The 22,700-nt window shown below is 43.0% G+C and overlaps 1 protein-coding gene across 2 annotated transcripts; it reads right to left on the reverse strand.

Annotated features, from left to right (window-relative positions):
* Positions 1-363: 363 nt before the first annotated feature.
* prpsap2 (phosphoribosyl pyrophosphate synthetase-associated protein 2) lies at positions 364-19,882 on the reverse strand. 2 transcript variants are annotated; one of them, XM_063219333.1, is made up of 11 exons: positions 19,808-19,882; positions 18,941-19,101; positions 16,476-16,528; positions 15,095-15,161; positions 14,118-14,290; positions 11,381-11,496; positions 7,478-7,533; positions 4,901-5,049; positions 3,809-3,879; positions 3,491-3,637; positions 364-2,351 (listed from the first exon to the last, which is right to left on the reverse strand). In XM_063219333.1, the coding sequence occupies exons 2-11, from the start codon at positions 19,021-19,023 to the stop codon at positions 2,193-2,195; spliced, it is 1,074 nt and encodes a 357-aa protein (XP_063075403.1). In that variant the 5' UTR covers positions 19,024-19,101; positions 19,808-19,882; the 3' UTR covers positions 364-2,192. The 2 variants fall into 2 exon arrangements, with proteins under 2 accessions (XP_063075403.1, XP_063075412.1); XM_063219342.1 differs by lacking the exons at positions 18,941-19,101; positions 19,808-19,882 and having other exon boundaries at positions 16,459-16,528.
* Positions 19,883-22,700: the final 2,818 nt, after the last annotated feature.

Genomic DNA, 22,700 nt, shown 5'->3' on the forward strand with positions numbered 1-22,700 from the left:
CACACCGCTATGGCTAATGCTGATTTAGGCGAGTGTGATTTAGTGATTTGGTATGACACCAGATCTGAACCCGTTTGAACATAAATAGGGAGATTTGAAGAGACAAAGTGGGCATCAGTCTGTGGTGTACTCAACCCACCATAATTTCTCAAAAAAAATTTAAACTTAAAAATTTTGATGCTTATGTTGTATTTTTCATATATATTTTTAAAATAACTTCTTCATTGAAATATGTGTGAAATGGGTGTACTCATTGGTTTGCACTATAGATCATATCAGGCATTATCACTGAAAGAATAGGTTAAGATCATCTCAAATGTCAGCACACACAAATCACACACAAAAATAACTTGTTGGTCTCCATTAAGTTTTTTCATTTTATTTTTTTAACCATCAAGTGCTGTAAATAAATACAAAAGCCTGAATCATTAGTATGGTTACAAAGACCCTGCATTTGCCTCTCGATTTGACATGGCAAAAAAAGGAAATGATTGAAATTCTCTGAGGCAAGAAATCCTGAAATATTGACCATCATCCCCCTCATTGAAGCTACAGTGCACAATCATGGTCCCAAGTATTCAGTGGCAAGAATTCTTCAGGCAAACGTATTGAGCATTAGTTAGCCGAGTTAGAAACAGGGGAATGAAACCAAAGTCACAAACTTATAGACAAAAACAAAACACAAACACGCCCTCTTCATCTAGTTCATCTTCCACTTGCCATGTTAACAGTGTATTGATTTATCAGTTATTTTCTTATGAACTGTGTCAATATTCAATGAGTTCTCATTATCAAGTGCAGCTCCAGCCTGCTCCATAGGAATACACACGCACGCGCACACACACAGGCACCAAAAAAAATAACAAAAGATATGAATGTATTGACACCTAAAATGACATATGGCAGCAGCAGCAAAGAAGTCTATGCACTATAACTGGTCATTATCTCCATGGTATACTAAGCAACAGTGCCGCGGAAGGGAGGATGGCAGGGGTGTAGACAACACAGAGGGAGGGGTGGGAGGGATTAAGAGAATGAGAGACATACCATAGAGCGAGGGAGACAGAGAGAAAGAGACTATAGCGCATAGGCCCATAGTAGATGGAATGCACCGTGGCCAAGTTAAGTGCCAAATAACTGTAACATTGTTAACAATCAAAACGAGGACGAAACGAGCTCCTACAATGCCACGAGGGCAGACAAACAAACTAAGAGACAGACAGTGAGCCGATGGGCTTTCGAGCCCATGTTGTATAAGTTAAAGGCATTGTGAAAGAGTGTGAAACTGACAACAGGGAAGCTGAGTAAAGGAAGAAAAAAAAGCTAGAAAATTTGATTTTTTTTTCAAGATTTACCATTCGCTATCTCACACCGCAATAAAGGCTGTCAATATCTTTCTTGGCATTTGTTTATCCTGCCGTAACAATCAGTCACTCTACTTCAACTCTGCCCGTCAAGAAAATAGGACACATTTTTAAGCTAGATCAAACTAAAAAAAACAACCTCAAAATAACTCATAAATGCTTAATACGAACGAAAGCGTCAACCCTGCAGCACATCATTAACGGGAGGGAGAAATGCACAATGGGTAAAACCCTTGACCTCTGTGCACGTGGGGTGTCTGGCAGTTTGGAGTTTGGATGCGGCTTCAGTGGAATGGGAGTGTCAAGTGTTTGGAAGGTGAGGAGCCTGTCCTGCCAGGGTGTGGTCTGGCAGTTTGGGTGGGGCACCAGTTAAAAGGTGTACTGTGTAGTATTTTTTAGCAGTTTCGTTCCAGACTTCATGCTGCCCATTCACAAACGTTACCCTTTTCATCTTTACCACTGCCATCAAATTTTTAAGTATTCATTATGACTGGGAAAATGGCACTTTTCATACAGACATTTTAACAGCAAAACTCACTGTACTTTGGTCATACTAATAAATATGTGTTTATTATTTAACAAGTCAAATTTGACAAGAGGCAGCAGCTTCAATGAGCAGCATACCGTAGTTGCAATACCTATTCTGGCCACCACCCTACACAGTGCACCTTTAAGTCGGGGGCAATGTGGTGTGGGTATAGGAGTGGGGTGGGGAGGTTTGAATGGGCATCAGTGGGCGGGATGTAAATATGGGTGTGAGATGAGGTGTGGGTGTAGTAGGGGTAAGTATGTGTAGTAGGGTCCTGCCCTGCCAGGGGTCAGTCGGGGTCAGTCGTCCATGCCAATGTTGCGGAACAGGTAGGACATTGACTCTCCGTTGTGGATGCGGCGGATGGCCTCCGACAGGATCATGCTGATGTCCACCGTCTTGATCTTGGGACACTGCAGCTTCTGGATCTCATGGGGAATGGTGTTGGTCACGACGACCTACACACACACACACACATGGTTCAAGTTGAAGACAGATTAGTCATGGGGAATGTTGTTCGAATATGGAATTTCCTAAGCCTACATATTTGGACAATATTTGTTTTCCATATTTGAACACTGTGTTGGTGTGGGGTTTTTTCAGCCCTGTTCATAACATGACTAGACATTTTGGTGTAGTATGGGTCAGAGGCTTGTGCACTTGGTGGCAGTAATCGATTGATGTTGCTTGAACTCTGCCTGAACCCGCCCAAAACCACGAGTAAGAGTGACGTGCATCCCAAAACAAAGGTGAACTAGCTAACCATGCTATTCATTCCAAATCAGACAGTAGTACTGACGAACAGCCCCTACTTCGTTTTGCAGCAACACCTGAGTCGTTCGCTTCAGCACCCGACAAACAACTAACTACATTACTTATAAACATTGGAACTTTCTAAGTCCGAACGAAGTGTTCCAGAAACAGTTTTGTCGCACCTGAGTCGTTAGTTGCTAAGTAAGTTAGCAACGAAGGTTTCGAGAATCGTAGCCCTGAACAACAACACCAACAAAAACAGCCGTGTCGTCAGGTTCAAGTGAAGGCTAGCAGTCAGTCATATTCATGATGTGACCTCATCTTGAACAAGAAAGCCTCCCGTAGCCATGTGTTCGGCATGCGTCAAGAACAAATGGCGTGTGCCAAGAACAAACAACTTCACATCTAAATGCTTTGTTGTTTTTCACCAAAGTGTTCAAACACATTGAGCTGCATATCTTGTGGGAATTTTGCTACACAAATTAAGTTATTATTGCTATTATTACATCTCACTAACAGTATGTCAACGGCAAGGACCAAGAGTGAATTTCTACTTCAATGAAGCATCAGCGGGATGCACTACCTCAAAGCTTTGCTGCATTGCAGATATTATTCAGGAGCGAACTTGTGTTCAACTTTCTACTTTCCACTTGGAATAGATGCAAAGGTAGAATTTTATCCCAGCGCCTCTAGTCCCAGGCTGGCTGGAATCTACTGCTATATGGGGGGGCCTTGTCATAGTAAGGTTTGGGATCCCTTGCCCTAGATTGCGGAGATGTGACGAGGCACTGTGAAGCTGTAAACCAGGCAAAAGTGAGAAGCAGCAGCAGCAGCAGCGCGTCACCTCGTCGATGGCGGACTCCTCAATGAGGCGCGGGGCATCCGACGACAGGATGCCGTGCGTTGCCATGACGAATATCTTGTAGGCGCCTCGCTCCTTCAGCGTCTCGGCCGCCGCCAGGAAGCTGTCCACATCATCGATGATGTCATCCTGTCAGGAGGTCAAAGGGGAGAATGAATCTTTCGTGACCATCTACTGCACTAATGCTTGAGCTGCCCCAGTCCCGGGGTAGTCGCTATGGCATGGGGGGGGGGGGCTTTTTCATACGAGGGGCAACTTCAATTTCATCCGTGTGTGTGTGTGTTGTACATGGAGGCTCACCACGATGATAGCGATGCGCCCACCCACATCTCCCACCACTGTAATCGGAGGCTTCTCTTTAGGGATCAGCACTGGAGAGCAGGGAGAGCAAACAAACAGAAACACACACAAACACACAGACAGAGATAGAGACGCCATTAAAATGGAGAATCATTGGTAGCCAACCACCCACACTTGTGGAGATCCACCATACACGCTGCCCAAACAGAGCAATAAACGTCCTTAAAGATCACTTACACCTTGGTCACAAGCTGTTCACCATGCTACTATCTGGAAGATGCTTTAAGGACTCTGCGTACCTGCATTACGACACTGAAGGTCAGTTTCTATCCCACCGCCATCAGCCTTTTAAACTTCACGCGTCATCAACACAATGGGTTAATAATTTCCATATTTTTCATCACATTAGTTACACTGTATAACGTATCTCTACTTTTGTGGCCATCTGTGGATTGCTTCAAAACAACATCTCATTGGCTACATTTACATGAGACATTTAATTCAGAATTAACTCCATCTAATTCTGAATAAAGCTTAATTCCGATTTGAAAACGTCACTTCTTAACACTTCTTAATTCAGAATTAAATGAAAGATCAAAGGAAATTTGACAGAACTATTTAATTCGGAATTACTAAATCGGAATTAAAAACGTCATGTAAACATAGCCATTGTATCTATATAGTGACACACAACACACACACATCAGTTCACTGCGGAACTGAAAGCAGTCTGGCTGTGTCTGCTCATCAACAGCTGTGTCTGTCTGTCTGAGTGAGTGAGTTGGCCTGACTGAGGTTTATGGAAATGGGGAAGTGGGAGTGAGTGAGTAGATGGATGGGATTTTTCTCTCTCTCTCTCACGTGGGATTTCCAGACTGCGATGAAGGACCACATGTTCCCGTTATTATTATTAAATAATCAATTTTTGGTGTCATGAATCGATGCAGTACATTGTCCAAATAAGTATTGCGATACATTGGTCATGAATCGATGCAGTATATTGTAAAAAATCAGTATTGCGACACATAATCATGGCAATTTTTTCCACACCCCTAGAGTAGATGGATGTTTTTTTTTCTCCACTGGACTTACGTGGGATTTCCAGGCTGGGATGAATGGCCCCCATGTTCTTGACCGTAGGAGGGGAGTGCCGTCCGTCCACGAGGTCCGACTCTGCGTCCTGCGCCTCTCCGTGGATGACGGCTATACCCAGCCGAAGCCTCTCAGCAAACGACTGGGCCCTGCATAGCAAAGGGAGGGAGGCAGGCTTCACACATTTATAACACAGCAGAGGCATCAAAGCAAAAGTAAATGTAAATTCATGGTGTAGGAATTTTACACATTTATAACACAGCAAAGGTGTCGAATGTAACTGTATGTAAATTCATGGTGTAAGTACAACACTAGCATTTACATTACATTATTACATTATTTACATTTATATTTACATTTACATTATTACATTACATTATTACATTATTACATTACATTGCTGTTACACACAAGACGCAGGCAGAACAATCAACTATTAACTTTTTTTTCCAATATGTGCCAATTTGTCTAGGGAGAGACCCCGTTTTTCCCATTAGCGTAGGACAACAATTATGAACTCGTATGGTTTAAATGTCCATATCCTACTTATCAGTGGAGGTTATCAGATCTGTTGTCGATGGGAGAAGTAGCCCAGCTTCTATCAGTTTGCCGCGGTTTGCACTGACGTGATGGGTCATGTAACAGCCGATCCGCTTTTTTTGGAAACAGAGTAGCTTTTTATTGACAGGACAGAAACTTTGTTTGCAAACGTAAGCTGTTTGCGAGACGCCTGCACGATGATAAGGTGAAATGGATTAAAGTAAACGTAGCCTCAATTTTCTGTTTGTCCTGAAAACACCCAAAATGCTGAGGATAATCTGGCAATGTTTGGTTGTATGATTGGAACATGTTTAGCATGCAATGAGTTGGTGATGAAAAATAAATAAATAAACAATCATAATAGTCCCAGAGCCGAGAGGGATTTATTTATGTGATTGAGCCCAAAAGGTTTGATGGGTATTCCTGAGGCAAATTATCCACTCACTGCTGTTGGCCACAAGAAGGCAGAGAGAGAGAGAGAAAGACAGAGACAGAGAGAGAGAGAGAGAGAGAGAGAGAGAGAGAGAGAGAGAGAGAGAGAGAGAGAGAGAGAGAGAGAAAGAAAGAGAGAGAGCGCTACTTCTCCCACCTAGTGGACATCCAGGATAATGGCACCACAATGCCATTATGGAATATCGAAATGGATGGTATTGATAATCGTTATGTAATTCATGTCATGAATGTACACATGAGGAGCTCTTTTCCAAAACGCTATATACACCATTTTTGACTTTTTGCATTTTAATATTGGAATTGACTGTTAAGAAGTCCTATAATCAATGTGTGAATTCTTGCCATTGAAATGTTTTGAGAACATACTTTAAAACCTCTATAAAAATGCATTTTGCAATGCATTTCAATGGAATGCCCAATACAAAAATGTCAATTTCCCAACATTCTATAAAATGGATATATCTCATTTTGGAAAAGAGCTCTTCACATGCATATCTATACATAGGTCTGCGTCCCCGATCTTGCCTATATCTGTTGGTTACTGTGGTCCCAGGCTCCATGTTTTGTTTGTCTGATGGTGCTCTATGCCCCACATGCATGGCACTAAATGTGCAATAGTTGCTGCTGTTACATGCATGTCTTGTACTTCCTTAATCCAGTCTTGTTCAGGGATGCAAAATAAATTCCAGAGAAAAAGGTAAGCTGACTAGTGTCTTCCTTTTCCACGCAGGCCAGTTTGCACTAATGACTGCACGGTTTAGACTCTAGTACTAAAGGTCAGTTTGAAACAAATGCAGCCAATGGCTCTCCCACTCGACCAGAGAGTACAAGGGCTGTAAAGATATTTGATCGAACCGAGAAACCATGATACTCAGAGTCACGATACTGTATTGTGATGTAAGGAGGCAGTATCGTGATACGCCCTTTCAAAGTACTGTTATCCTTCAGGCCAGAAAACAACCATAAGATTCAATGTGATAATACCGCCAAGCTTCAAATGAGATAAGTTTCAGAAATCACGGGGTGTATCGAACCGTAGGTCAAAAATCGTGATATGAACCGAATCGTGAGTTGAGTGTATCGTTACAGCCCTAGAGAGTACATGTATAGGGCCCACTGTAAGGCCAGGTGACATGCTTGCTGTAGGGTATGTGGGCGTGTGCATTTTTTGTGCACGAATGCGCTGCCATGCCAATTTTATATAAACTTCCGACCTTCCATGTTGAGTCAAACAATGGAGGACAACATTAGTGAGAGCCCTGTTAGCTATCTGCTTGATGCTACTTGCATCGTATTAAGTGCTCCAGTCGTCCTGAATAAAGTATGTGCACTCTGTTATAGTTTTAGGCACAGAGCAAGTATGCCCCCGGCCTACGGGATGACGGCTGACAGACTGGTAAGGAGGAGGCAGACAGGCTGGCTGTGGCACTCAAGGAGTGAAATGGATTATTAATTTATTAATTCATTCATTTTTCACTGTTGTAATGCATTAAGTGTTTGAATACAATATATGTTTTTTTCTGTATGCCTGAATGTATTAAAAATATACACCGTGACCTGGAGAAGGAAAAAGATGTTGCTCACCTCTTAGCCGAGGCTGGAGACTTGGCCACGATAACAGCATTTCTGTAGTCGGGGATCTGTGGACATGTGCAGATTACATGTTTAACAACGTTCATCACCAAAAGATGAAGATGGACGTGACACTGACACACCAATACAAATCTAAAACAAACAGACGCCCTCAGTCTGTGCACTTTCCAAGATGGTGTCATTCTGAGAGGTCGAGCATTAGACTAGAGCAACAGCACAGGAAAAACGGCAAGGGCAACCTCTATCTTGAGTAGGAACAACTGTGCTCTTCAGTCAATTCAAATCAATGGAGAATATATGCGCACCTCTGCCTAAAACTGTATGAATATGAAGGGACATATTAATCAAGAACCAGATTTGAAATGTCAGGCTAAATATTTACTTAAATCATAGGAGTCGATACAATGCATTTTCAAATCAGTTAGGTAGATATTTAGCAGCACAATTTTGTCAACTACAAAGCGGATTCCAAAAAAGTTGGGACATTTGGTATTTTGTGAATAAAATCAAAATGATGGCATTTTCAAAACATTCAATATGTCAATAAGGTAGAGCATTGTGTATTGTTACACCCCAAGTGGCGTTGCTACCTCCCTGTCATGCGTTCGTTGTGATGATCCTTTGCAGGTGCGTTGATTGCTGAGATGCTGATGACTGGCGATTGGTAACCGGTGCGCAGTCCTGCCGGTGATCTATTTCAGCGGGCCAGTTGCCATACTGGGGGAGAGCAGCAAGCGCAAAGCCAGACTTTGGTGTCCTGGGTTGCTTGCCCCTCGCTGGCCTTAAAACCCAGACTTATGCTGCCATCGATTATTTTGTATTTTCACATGTTGGTCCGTTGGAATGTGCGTTGTATTTGGTCCGTTGGAAAGTGCGTTGTTCTGCTGATTCGTTGTATTGGTCCGTTGTATTGGTGCGTTGAACTACCGGTATATTGTAATGCCGGTGCATGTGACATGTAAAATAAATGTAATCGATGATATTGTACACCTGACTCCGTCCTCCTTTTTATGTTTTGGCCACCTTGAGCCAGGTGGTCGTAACATAATGGGGGCTCGTCCAAACTTTACATCTTTAAGGCCATTTCGATACCTTTTTGTCGCTCTGAGGTTCATCTTGGCTGGGGGGACGGAGGCTGTGCAACTTCGCTGGCAACTCTTATTTATCTGTGTTTTGTTTTACTTGTGCAGCATATAATGGGCTATCCCCTCATCTCTGCCCTTTGGTAGGCCTAGTGTGCACTTTCTGGTGCGCATTTTTTTGCTTTTGTGACGGTAAAGGGGCTTAGTAGCAGTTGTCTCGGGGGCACTCCAATATCTGTTCGAGCTGTGCTGGTTCGTTCAGGCGTATGGGCTCAGTGCTTAAAATCCCCGGCCTCACGCCGTCTGAAGAGACAGGGTCTACAATCTAGTGGGGTGTGGGGTTAGTAGGGCATTGGGGATTTGTATTTTTTTTTTTTTTTTTGCTTCTTTAGTGCTGCGCAATTTTGTGTTTTGTTTGATTTTCGTATGTGCCATGGCTGCTGATTTTGCACATGTTCCATTCACTAGGCCTATGTCATCGTCTGATTGTGGCGTGCAATTAAGGACCAAAAAAAAAAAAAAGCATCTGTTTGATTACCAATGCACTAGGCGCCAACGTTTATTTGAAGGGTTGGATGACAGGCGAGAAGCGTCGTCAGAGCTTACTCATCACCGTCTCCGACTTTTAGGGAAGGGCGAGATGGTGAGACCACCATGCCATCAAAATGTAATGCATTAACGAACCTACGCTTGGTCCAGCCATTTAGTCCGGCGTTTATGATTAGATGAAAATCAGCTGATATTGAGTAAATTGATCAGTTGATTGAATTGATAATGCAACTTCTCTTATCGGGCGAGACGTGAAAACGGTTTTGTCATGGAACCGAGCTTTGGGAGATACCGCAACGTCTTTGTGGGGTGGGTGTGTGCAGTAGCAGTTCCCGTTCAGTCTTAAATTTATCTCACCATCTGCAGATAAGTCTGACTAGGCTATCCACCGCCAAAACCTTCAACCGTGCATTAGACTTCCCTCTGTCGGCGATGTGGGGTAACCCTGCTCCACACATTCTCTCTGCCAGAGTGGCGCGCATGACCTGTGCCAATAGTCTGGGTGCACAAATCGTACGGTCTGTCAAATTGAGGTAAAGCTTTCCTCAAATTTCGTTGATCCGGCTGTTGCAGTGTCAAGTGCGTTAGACCCGGCAAAAAACCTCTTTTCAGTTCAGTGTTCAAAGTCGGAGAAGCCGTCGTCGACCCTGATACAAATTATGCGCCAACGGTCTGCTAAAATGTATTATTGGCTTTGACCATGATTTTGTTATTCTTGCTAATTTGGATGTCTGGCACAGCACGAGCCAGTGGAGCATGGTGGCAGAGGCTTTTGCGGTTCGTGGTGTAGAATGCATGTTGACGTGTGTGCGCGCAAAGAGTGTGTGTGTGGGTGGGTTCTCGTTAAATATATGTCTTGATCTAGTTGCTTGAATTCTGTTATTTATGTATTCAGAAAACGTTGTTTTCTGTTTTTAAGGGGGAGGGTGTTACGCCCCAAGTGGCGTTGCTACCTCCCTGTTATGCGTTCGTTTGTGATTATCCTTTGCAGGTGCGTTGATTGCTGAGATGCTGATGACTGGCGATTGGCAACTAGTGCACTTTCCTGCTGGTGATCTATTTAAGCACGCCAGTTGGCATTCTTGGGGAGAGCAGCGAGCGCAAAGCCAGACTTTGGTGTCCTGGGTTGCTTGCCCCTCGTGGGCCTTAAAACCCAGACTCATGCTGCCATCGATTATTTTGTATTTTCACATGTTGGTCCGTTGGAATGTGCGTTGTATTTGGTCCGTTGGAAAGTGCGTTGTTCTGCTGATTCGTTGTATTGGTCCGTTGTATTGGTGCGTTGAACTACCGGTATATTGTAATGCCGGTGCATGTGACATGTAAAATAAATGTAATCGATGATATTGTACATCTGACTCCGTCCTCCTTTTATGTTGTGGCTACCTTGAGCCAGGTGGTCGTAACAATACAGACAACATATCAGTTGTTAAAGCAAAGCAGAATGATTGTTTTGGGGTAATTATGTGATCATTTAAAATTTCACCCTTGCAACAAATTCCAAAAACGTTGGGACAGGGACAATAAAATGCTTTTTATGTTGGATTAGACTAAACACAACACAAGGGAGGAGACTTAACATTTAAATACTTTGACTGATGGCATGATTTTATTTAAAAAAAATAGATATTTTGATACGCGAGACATGATTTCAGCAGCTCAACTGATAGGTGTGTTCTTCGACTTGTTTACCTTCTTGTTATGCTTAATATGCTTACCAGAAATAAAACCCCATTCATTGTCAATGGGGTTTCATTTCTGGTGATTTAGAATTAAACTAGCGAATTAGGAAATTATGGAAATCTACAGGGTATATTGAAGAGTGAAGTGTGGGTCACCAGGTCAACAAACAAGAACAGCTGACAGCAAAGCATCAAGGATATCTGGGCTTCCATAACTCCCATGTACTGTTTCTGCCATTGACTTCAATGTTAAACACATCATGGCAGTTATTAAGACAGAGAGTACCAACCAAGTATTGAACGTTGCATGATATGTAGATAGTACTAAATTTCAACTGATTTGATGTGACCTGAATTTTGCTGAAGAAAATTGTGATTTTATCACAATATTCTAATGTTGCGAATTCACCAATTCATTTCCCAATATCGAGCAGCCCTACCACTAGGCCATGGCTGCTCAAAATATACACATATTTGCGTGACACAGCCCGACAAACACAGTCAGATACACAGACACAAAGCAAGCAAACTCAAGAATACACTCTACCAAACACACACCAACACACAGAAACGCAATCTACCTCCTCTTGGATGTACTGCAGGAGGAAAGGAGATGCGCGCAGGTTGTCGACGGGAATGTTGAAGAAGCCCTGGATCTCCTTCTGATGAAGATCCATGGTGATGAGATGGGTTAGTCCTGTGCAAGGGGCATATGATCGATATGTACATGTATTAAAAACAAAAAAACTTGCATTGCAGAAATGTATGAATAGTTTACAGTGGGTTCTTTCCTATATCCTAACTTGCGTCCTAGCCAAGGGCTTGTGGTCTCGTGATGATGTCACAAGACATCACTGACGTCAGCAGTTAAATATCTCGCAAAAGCGCAATTCCGAATTTGATGTGCGCATTACATTAGTTTGAGATGTTTTCTGAACTGTCGTAGGGTCCCGAATCCTGATCACACCCTGATTGTGGTGAAATCAACGGCAACTCAGTGTCTCCCAAACAGTAGAGCATAATTTTTTAAAGCTATGCTATGCAGCTTTTGGGATGTAAACAGAGCAGTGTACACAAACTCCGTAGCAGCCTCTAGTGGTTCTCTCGACATGTTGCACTATGGTAGAAATGACCCATTAAACTAAACAAGATATTGACATTGACCAGGGGTATCACCTGACCCAATATTATACAGGTTTTGTTGCAACAAGTAAAAAAAAAAGAGTTTGAAGTTGAGGTGACAAGCTGCCTTTTCATCTTATGTTGTTGAAAGTGTGATTAACAATAGAAAAAAGTGGAAAGTGGAAATGTATCCAATGCCTGGGCTACGGCAAGATAAATAGGCTAGAGTTCTCATTTTGTCTCCTCTTGATCGGCAACATTGCACAATTCTTTTGGCCCAATTGTCACACCAAGTTAAGTGTGCGCAATCACATTTCAAGTCGTATACATTAATATATATCTTTGCAAACTAAATGAGGAGGTATAGACATGGCATGGGCTTTGATAATGCATAAATCCACATACAGCGGTTAGACAATGAAACTGCAACACCTGTCATTTTAGTGTGGGAGGTTGCATGGCTACATTGGACCAGCCTGGTGGCCAGACTTAATGAATTGCACATTGCACAAGTAAGAGCAGGAAATGAAGGCTCAATTACCAGTAGTAGGGTAAGAGCACAATTTTGCTCAAATAATGCAACTCACACAATAATATGGGTGACATACACGTATTACACTTCATAAAAGGACAAATTCTTGGTGCGTGTGTTTCTAGTACCTTTGACCAAGACATCAAGTCTTTGTGATGCATCAAGAGCCACGGTATCCAAGGTAATGTCTGCATAACACCAAGAAGGATGAACCACATCCAACAGGATTGACTGTGAGAGTGGAGGACGCAAGAGGAAGCTGTCTGAAAGGGATGTTTGTGTGACCGGCCAGGTATTTTGACCCTGTGGAGCTCCCGATGGACCGTTCGGCTGGAAACGGGAGAGTTGAAGTGCAACTTTAATTCTATCGTGATTTGGACAGCTGTGGTAACATGTTTTTTGGATACAGTCTGGGTTAGCATCTCAGCAATTCACCAAGAATTTGTCCTTTTTTGAACTCTGATATGTCACCCATAATGTTGTCTGCATTGCTATATTTGAGCAAAATTGTGCTCTTACCCTCCTAATTGAAGCTTCACACTCTGGTCTTACTGGTACGATGTGCAATGAATGGGATTTGGCCCCCAGGCTGGTCCAATTAAGCCATGAAACCTCCCACACTAAAATGTCAGGTGTTTCAGTTTCACTATCTAACCCCTGGTATGTGCCCTTTCTGTGTTCAGCTCTCTCCATTTTGAAAAGGCTTTTCTAATGTTCACACATGTGATTTATTTGTCTGTCCAAAACCCCCTTTCCTCTCAATTAGCTCACCGTTTAACCTATCTGCAGTCCCATTCGTTAGTTTCGCTGGTTATGCCATCATGATATTTACACTCAACAAGCTGAGCCAACGACAGGGAATGAGTCTCGCTCCTCTCACGTGTAGCGCACCACTTTCAGACCCCATAACAACCACACTCGCTTCTGGTCAAAACTGCAAGTGCTGTTTGGGGATAGGGCCACCAGATGGAGATGGAAATCCATTTTTGCAAGAACCGGCCAGTCAAGCAAAACCTTGAGTTCCACGCCATTTCATGACTATGAAGAAGTTGCATAGTCTCTTTAACTAGCAGTAGCAAAGTTGGTTACACATTATACAAACTTATAACATATTAGATCAAATGGGATTTTTTTAGGTCTTTTTGAGTATTTGATAGCCAAGCTGTTCTAACAAAGGTGTGAAGGGCCTGACAATAATTTGACCAAACCATACATTTGAAAAGCAGTTGAGAGATTAATTCCACCGCAGATTTGCGGAAATGGTGCCAAGAATGTTGCTTAGAAACGCTGCGAACGAGCGATGATAGGGTTAACAAAAGAATTCTACAAAAATTCGAACTGTCAATCAAGCCAACTACCTGTTCTGAATGGTCATTTAAAGAATGTAATAGCGATAAAAAATAATGCCTCCGCAAGGGAAAAAAGTCATTTCAAAAGGAAAGGAAACAAAAGGATAAAAGTCATTTGAAAGGGAATGTTTGAATGAAACAGGGTAAACTTGTCAAGAATGCTCCTGTAGAGATGAGTGGGAAATGGAATTCTACCTCCTTTTTCCTCAGCAAAATTGCCTATTGTCCCACACCAGGCGGTTGGTTCACTTTGAAATAGTTAGGGGTCCAAGTATGTACATCAATGGGTGGTACAGACCATCATGTGGAGCTTACCTGCTTTGCACATCATGGAGGCCAGGAGCTTGGAGACAATGGAGCCCCTCTTCCTCATCTTGCACTGCTTGCTGTAGGGGAAGTAGGGGATGACGCCAATGATGTTGCGTGCACACGACGTCCGGCAGGCGTACACCATGATGAGCAGCTCCATGATGGTGGTGTTGACATCCCTGCGTGTATACAGTGTGTGTATAGTCGTGTGTGTGTATGTGTGTGTGTGTGTGTGTGTGCGCGTGGTGGGGTTTGGGAGGATCAGGGGGGAAAGAGATGAAGGAAAAGATAGAGTTGCATGTCATTTTATCAGAGCTGTCAATCAGGTTCAGAAATTGTGCAATCATGCTGTATTGTACAAAATGTTTGTACAAAAGCCAAGAGTAACGTAATGCAATACCTTTCCAAAACACAACACATTTCCTCACAAATTAACCAGACAATTATAACTTTAACACTGGATTTGAGCAATGAGGGCAGTGTGTATGTGCGACTGTCCGAAAGAAAGAAAGAAAGAAAGAAAGAAAGAAAGAAAGAAAGAAAGAAAGAAAGAAAGAAAGAAAGAAAGAAAGAAAGAAAGAAAGACAAAGAGAGACCGTAATGCCAAATATGACCATTTTCATTTACTACATTTCACTACTTTTTAAAACCCTGCAGGAACCCTGATTGTGCATACGATATGTTCAAGAAAGTCAAATCCCAGCCAAGTTTTCCTTCCACAATATAGGCGCCTCATCAGACACTGGCCGATCTGGCTTCCGTTGTCATTGTGTCAGAAATTATTTGGACCAAAACCGTGGCAGGGTTTTGAAACTTTCTGGACCCCTTTAGTTAAAAGCTTATCTTCCACATCTTTAGAGTTTCCACACAAGTCTCCACTGATTCCTTATCTCATAAAATGAAGTAATAGCGCGCCAGTCTGCCCTGAAGAGCATTTGGGCCTGTCAGAGACGTTAACTAGGAGCCAAACAAATTCCCCTTACTTGGACACCGTCTGGATGATGAAGACATCCTTCCCCCGGACAGACTCTTGGATCTGTACCCGCGTTTCTAGGGAAACAAATATGTGGCAATGAGTAACGGCACAAGCATTGGAATGATTACAGATTAACAGATTAACTTTCAGCTGTGGTGCGTGCGTGTGTGTGTGATCTCAGGAAACAAGTGAAGACAGGGTGCCGAGGACAGCATGGTTTCCCGGAGCACCTATACTGTATAGAGAAGGTGGTCACCTTAAAAACAAAATAACTCCCACTATGACCCCTAAAAACAGAACATAGATTTTGTGGATGTGATGTCTTAATTGGCTTCATAAAAAGTGTTTGAGGAATTCATATATTGATTTGCTTATTACCTCTGCCAAGGAAGTTATGTTCTCGGTCGCGTTGGTTTGTTTATTACCTCCGACAAGGAGGTTATGTTTTCGGTCGAATTGGTTTGTTTGTCTGTTTGTTCATTTGTCTGTCAGCAAGATAGCTCAATAAGTTATGAATTGAATTTGATTACATTTTGTAGAGTTGGTGGAAATGACAAAAGGAAGAAGTGATTTAATTTCAGTGGTGATCCAGATCCAGATCCAGAATCTGGCCTTGGCAGAGGTTTGCATTCTTAGTGCTTCTAGTTTATTTATGAAATGGCACAATATAGCCTTTTCAATGATCATTCCTAAATTCTCAGATAGAGGTCTAACCACCCCCCCCCCCACACACACACACACACACACACACACTCACACTCACACACACCTTGACTGACAAAGGTTCTGTGGGAAACACTACACAGATGTGTCAAAGGCAAAGTGGGCTGTGAAGCTGACCGACCCAATATTCTATGGTCCCATGCCTTGAGCCAACAAAGCATAGCATACTGCCCCGTGACTACAATCGCTCTGGTGACTGTGACCATGACAGTAGCAGTGTTACGGAGTGAGAGTCAGTGAGTGGGGTCCCCACACAAATGTGAACAGTGAACATACGCAATCCTGACTCTGCACAAAAGCCTTGTCGCTCTGATTACACCACTGATGTCCGGTGCAGGCCTCTGCCATGCCATTGTTGTGTCTGGCCATTGCTCAGGCATGTGAGGAACGGGCCAGTGCCTAGATAGCGCTGTGCACACACTGCACGGCCAGCGACCAGTCAAGGTCAGTTAAACAGTGGGGGAGTGGACCCATCATACTGTTAGCATGTTAAAAGTATTTCTCACACGCACACACACAACACACACACACACACAACACACAACACACACACAACACACACACTTTTTTGTGCCTTAATTTGCCCTTAGTGAGCCCGCAGGCTTAAGTTTCCCCGGTCTGGTTTTCATTGCTGTAATAATAACTCACCAGTCTGTGAGTCTCACCTCTGTTGGCCTCCTGATACACCTGTACCTTCCCCAGCTCCACCCCCAACCTCCTGCAAGAACACACACACACACACACACACACACACACACACACACACACACACACACACACACACACACACACACACACACACACACACACACACACAATAGAGATTAAGTTCAGGGTAAGTGACCTGCAAGCACCCCCATGACGCATAAAGCAGACATGTGTAGTTAGTTCTCAACATGCTATTGGATTCTCTTCTAAACCCTGGATAGAAATGTAAGACTACAGGCTAGCACTACCAAAACACTCATCTGCTTAGGGGAGGTTTTTTCCCCCCAGCAAACTGTACACCACACCAAAAAGCAACTGAAGCAAAGTCGCAGTGCTCCAGACTGTCGGATTGTCAGGCTTTGACTACGCCATGTTCACTTTTGTTGCTTTTCCGGGGTATGTATTGATAGCTAGACTCACGCACAGTATTATCAATCACATTACATAACTCTGTGGAGCACTGTGTCTGCATATACATTCATGTTCTAAATATTTTAGAGAGAACACTTTAAACTCCAACAGTGGCAAGCCAAAAATTGCCATTTTAACTGCTGTCACTTTAAAAAACATGGAAAAAATTCATGCCCATTCTTTGTAGTCTAATTTAGGAGAGGGACAATTTTAAGATACGCCCCTAGTTATGACTATGACATTGCGTATGCATGGTGTAAACACAGGTGCTGAATGGTAAACAGAACAATTTCAGAATTAATTCAATTCAATTCCAAATAAAAATTAATTCTGCTCTGCAAATATCATGTTAACACTTTTCGGCTGGTTGGTGACAATTCAAAATTAAACTGTATTCTGAAAAAAGTGAGCAATTTATTCTGTTCTTAATCCCAAATGACTTTATTCCTGTCTGTTAACAGTTCAGTCTGCTTTATCAATCAGAGACCTAACTAAGAAGTGGGCATCGGTGTTGGAGCCTAAATGACATGAGTCCCATATGGTTTAGAAGGCCTATGCTAAAGTGAAGTGCATAAAAACAAGAGAACTGAAATTGAACTGCTTGAAAGTACAGTAAAATGTTAAACTGTTCAAGTGTTTGAAATGAGACATAAATGTGGAGTCGTAAATGAGAATGGAGCACTAAAAGGGAAGCGAAAAGAGGGATGAGAATTGAATTGTGTATAGAAGGAAATGGCCAGGCTACATTGCAATTAAAGTAAATAGAGAAGTGGAGAGACCGACACATCAGAATTTGTTTGTTGCATACAGTTGGTCAAACGCGCCCCTCTGCTTGCCTGAATATCATCGACTTTCAAATCTCGTACTGAGATGTTGGTCTGACCAAGAAGATAACGAATAACGCTTCACCAACGGCCTGATTAACTCGCCTGCTTTGGGTAAGTTGCTACTGGTCGAGGCCGGAAAAGGCTGTGCCGTTTAAAGTTTAAACCAAACATTTTCTTAGTCTGAATAGAATGTCTCTGCTTCAACCACATCACTGCCTTGAACACGCCTCTACCCATGGCTGTTGGAACTGCTCAAAGGTGATTGCTTCCCGACAAAGTGGGTGGAGTTCCCGATTTCTCCGGAGCTCAGAAACAATATTTGTACTGCTCCTAGCCAGACTAGAAGCAACACCAAAGGTGTTGAGTCACTAGGAGGACGTAGCCTGGCTACCCCTCTGCCAGTACAAACCCTTGATAAGTACCACAGCAACAGTGGTACACTTGAAGGCCCTATACTGTTGATGTTAAGTGAAGATGGAGAGCATTACACATCAGCAATACACATGCAGTGTATGGTGGAAATAGGACTCAAACATTTCCATTTCGAAAACAGCATATAATTTCTGTTCAAAGAACCCAAAACAAGTTACCAAGCCTGCACTAAAGTAGACATGACTACTTGCTCTGTGACTGCAATATGTTTGACTGGACTGTGATAATGTTTGAACCAAAGCAGTTCCAGTAATAATAGAATGGATGAATGTAATGGTGCAGTGGTTTCCCCTAACTGACAAAAAGACTGAACTAAGAACGTTTTTATCTACAATAAAAAAGAGTGCATATTTCATGGAGAGGAGGACATTTGCTAGGCAAATTAACTGAGCATGACGATCCTAGACCCAGTAGGCTACTACTAAATCATCTTCTCTCTGGCATTTCCCAAAATCCAAGTCACGAGGGTGCCAAGGCAAGCAAGAGTGAAACGGTCAACCACACAAGTCAATATAGCTGTGTAGCCACAGTGTTCATGCAAGCATATTGTGCTGTCACCTGTTGTTAGACAAGGACACTGGGCAATAAGTCTGTATAGTCTGACTCAATCATTACAAAGGCATGGGGGGGGGGGTGCACTGTCTGCGATACACAACACATGGGAGGGAAAGGTTAGGGAAGGGAAGATGCACAGCACCCAGGCCATCTCGTGTTGGAAATGACCAAAGTCCTAATTCATAACAAGTACTCACTCTGAAATCCTCTTCCCCAATTCCCGACTGGAGGGATTGGAGTTGGCGGTGAAGATCACTAGGCCTCCTTTAGTGGTACTCATGTCAGGCCGTTTCTTCGTGACCACCTCGACACACTCAGGCAGTGGCTCCCGGGGCACCCAGGCGCTGCTGAGCCCTTCCTGAAAGTCAACAGAACACCGGGTTGCTCACGTTCACATTGAAAGGTTCATCGTTTGCATCAACATAATGTATTGCACATGTGCTTTAACACAGGAAGCAACGCTGCAGGTTTAATAGCAATCTCTTTTTCTTCCGTGTTTTTGTTAGCACAACATCATCGCCGATCTGTCAATGACAACACGGCAGACATTAGACTTGCGACAGCAGGTAACCAGACAGTTAGCACAGCCACCCCCCCCCCCCCCCCCCAGACAGTTCAGTCTGTGGTATCAACAGCGACCTGGTTAACGCTTCAGCATCGTCCCTAGCTAGCTAATCACTGCCGTCCACTCTCACGACTCAAGCTAAGGCTAACGTATTTCTCGTGACACGCTAGGTTAATGAGTTGACACTAACAGACGGCGGAAAAGAAAGTAGAGTGATATCTAGATCCACAAACTAGCAATTATGCACATATTCTACGCCACCCAGCAGCAAGACGTAATCCGGCAGAAACACCCAACATCTATTGTTAGCAGACGCCATGGCTAACAGATGCTCCATCAGTCTGATAGCTGACGTTAATTTCAGGAGCTTCACAACATCCTCACGTTCTGGTCAGCAATGCATCATGTCTCCGGAACGCAAAGGCAATGCAAGCCAGTCTTGTTCCCGACTTCCATTAAACTATGTGCAAACCAGTCGAAACGTTAATAAATCTCTCACCAGTTTGTGTTTTTGATAAATCCTCCCCTGATCTCTGGGTAACAAATCCTCTAGCAGCTACCTGTTCCGTTGCATGCCCAACAAACCAAACGTTATGAGTTTAAACCAATCATCACACATCTACGTGAACACAGTAAAAGATGACGTAAAGAACAAAAATGGCGACTCCGGCTGGCTGGAGGCAAGCATTTCCATAATGCAAAGTTATAATATGAAAGACATTGCTTTTTTACCGAGCCATGTTTTTTTTCCAGACAAAGAGGAAAACATCATATAGATCATTATAGGCCAAACCTAGCCTTCAACGTAAGATAGATAATTAGTAAATATAGGCCTACCGCTCAGACATAGGCCGGCTTATTTTGTTGAGCTAAGACACAGGCCTGTCAGGCTATAATACGTGCAAACTAAATATTTTCAGTTTCATAGAGCAGACGTAGGCCTACTAAACATCAAACAGAGGGCACTGACAGCAGCCAAGAAGATGAACATTTGGTTCGAACGTCAGTCTCTCACTAGAGGTCGCTGTTGGCCATGTTGCATTGTATCTTCTGTCTGATGCAGTGGGATCCAGCTCCATCCGGACACACGATGTCGCTGAAGTGTCAGATTAAATGACACTGACTCCATATGCTGTGGGTTTGAATCTGGGGAGCTCTCTCTCTCTCTAAACATACCATACATAACCTGGGGCGGGGGCGCGCGCGCGCGCACGCACACACACACACACACACACACACACACACACACACACACACACACACACACACACACACACACACACACACACACACACACACACACACCAAATATCTATTCTAAAAAGAGACCAAAAGTGAGAAATGATTGGCCTGTACCGTGTCCTTACCAGTGTTGGTAGCGAGTAATTAAAAAAAAAACAATAAATTAGGCTAATTTATAGGCTACTTTTTGCAGTAATGTAAGGCAGTATAGGTAAAGGATAATATTTAGTTACCTTGCCAGTAATGCATTGCACGCATAGCCTACAATGCATTTCAACCTGCATTGAAGTGGTGCAAGTGTGAAAATTACTAATACCTTGTCCGCATGGCCATTGCTCTTAAAGTGGGTAGCGATCATGGTCAAAGAAAGACACACACAAGTTAAGTAGGCCTATATGGCCATGGTGGACATTCACACAACTTCAGTCTCTCATTTCTTGCATAGCGTTAACTAAACAGACACAACAAATAGATGCATGACTTGATCAGGTTGCAGAACTCCCCCCACCCCCTCCCAGCATGGACTGCTCCAGCCATCAGGCAGGACTTTGCACCTCCAAATATGCTGCTAAAATGCTGCTACATGACCACTGGACTACAATGGACTGCTTGACTGCACGGTGGGTAGCACAGCATAGCCAGAGATTCTTTAAGTATAGAGATATGGCAACATAATAGGTTTCTATGGGCACCTAACGCGACCAGGTTCCAGTCTGCCTATAGGGCCGTGTCATAATGATCCTACAATGAATAGAACAGTCCTTAGGTCTGCCTAGGTCTGCCTAAGGGGACAATGGAACCTCTCTCTCTCTACTCTCTCTGGCATAGCCTTGACCTTTTTGTATTTTATTGTTATTGGTGTTGTTATGTCTTCTATTCCTTCCCCTATATGTTATACTAAAAAATGTTAAATGTTAATTGTATTTATTACTCTAATCACTTATTGTTACTGGCTTATCACTGGTCCATCACTGTCAGTCACCAATGTTAAATGCTCAGTATTTGGTGTGGGCGGTGGTAGCTCAGTTGGTAGAGGAGCCGTTCAGCAACCCAAAGGTTGGCCTGACACCATCGTTGTAAAGTGCTTTGAGTGCTCGAAGGAGTGGGAAAGCGCTATATAAATGCAGTCCATTTACTTCATCACTTTACTGTTATTGGTACATCAGTGTTACTTGTCCTGTCTTGCACTTTGATGTCAGTCTGTAAATGTCAGTCCTGTGAATGTCTATATCCTTCATGGTAGAGAGAGAAACATAATTTCAATGTCCTTGTATGACCTGTGCATTTGAAGAAACTGACAATAAAAGCTGACTTGACTTGACTTGATGTTACTGTATTAACTATTCAAGTTCTTTTGTTTCAGTCATGTGAAAGTTTGATGTTTACCTGACATGTTTCAACGGTGAAACTTCCATCATCATCAGAGGGTCACATGGATGTTGAAGTGTGATGTGCTGATATTGTGGAGGTGTGACCTTCCTGTCAATATTGACAGGTTGGTCAAGTCTCCTGCTGTTAAAGTTGTGGCCTCATGGTCCAGGTGTGACACAGTATGCCGCCCCCCTCATCCCTGTTCATGGTGGTTGGGCTGCGCTTTCTGATATCAATTGACTTAGATAAACTTTTACATGTCTAAAGACACAACAAATACCATAGCCAGTCAATCGGTATGCATAGGCATATGGCTAAAGTTACAATATTTGGCAGATTTGACATTTTGTTTGTTTTTGATATTGTACCTTGAATTGTACCCTGAACCAGGTTGTACAATATTCTGAACTACTCTTTTTAAACATACAGTCAGATATCACATCACTTTCCAAATCCATTGCTGTTAATGCAAAATCGTGTCATGCCATTTTAAATGCAGTAGCCTAATATTGCAATGTGGCATAACTTTGAGAGGATATAGTGACATAGGCCTAATCAGTAATGCATTGATTACGCCTATAGTTTTTGAGTAACTCGCCCAACACAGCACTGCCCTTTGAGCTGCATGATTGCACCTAGATCTAAGCCTAGGCCTATTAGTATTATTTGGCTATTATTACTATAGGCCTAGTAGCCTAGTAGTAATAGCCTAGTAGTAGCCCTAGTAGGCCCCAGTAGTAGGCCTAGTAGTAGTAGCCTAGGCCTAGTAGTCTATTAGG

Source organism: Engraulis encrasicolus, chromosome 2 (assembly GCF_034702125.1).
Source record: "Engraulis encrasicolus isolate BLACKSEA-1 chromosome 2, IST_EnEncr_1.0, whole genome shotgun sequence".
NCBI classification, from domain to species: Eukaryota; Metazoa; Chordata; class Actinopteri; order Clupeiformes; family Engraulidae; genus Engraulis; species Engraulis encrasicolus.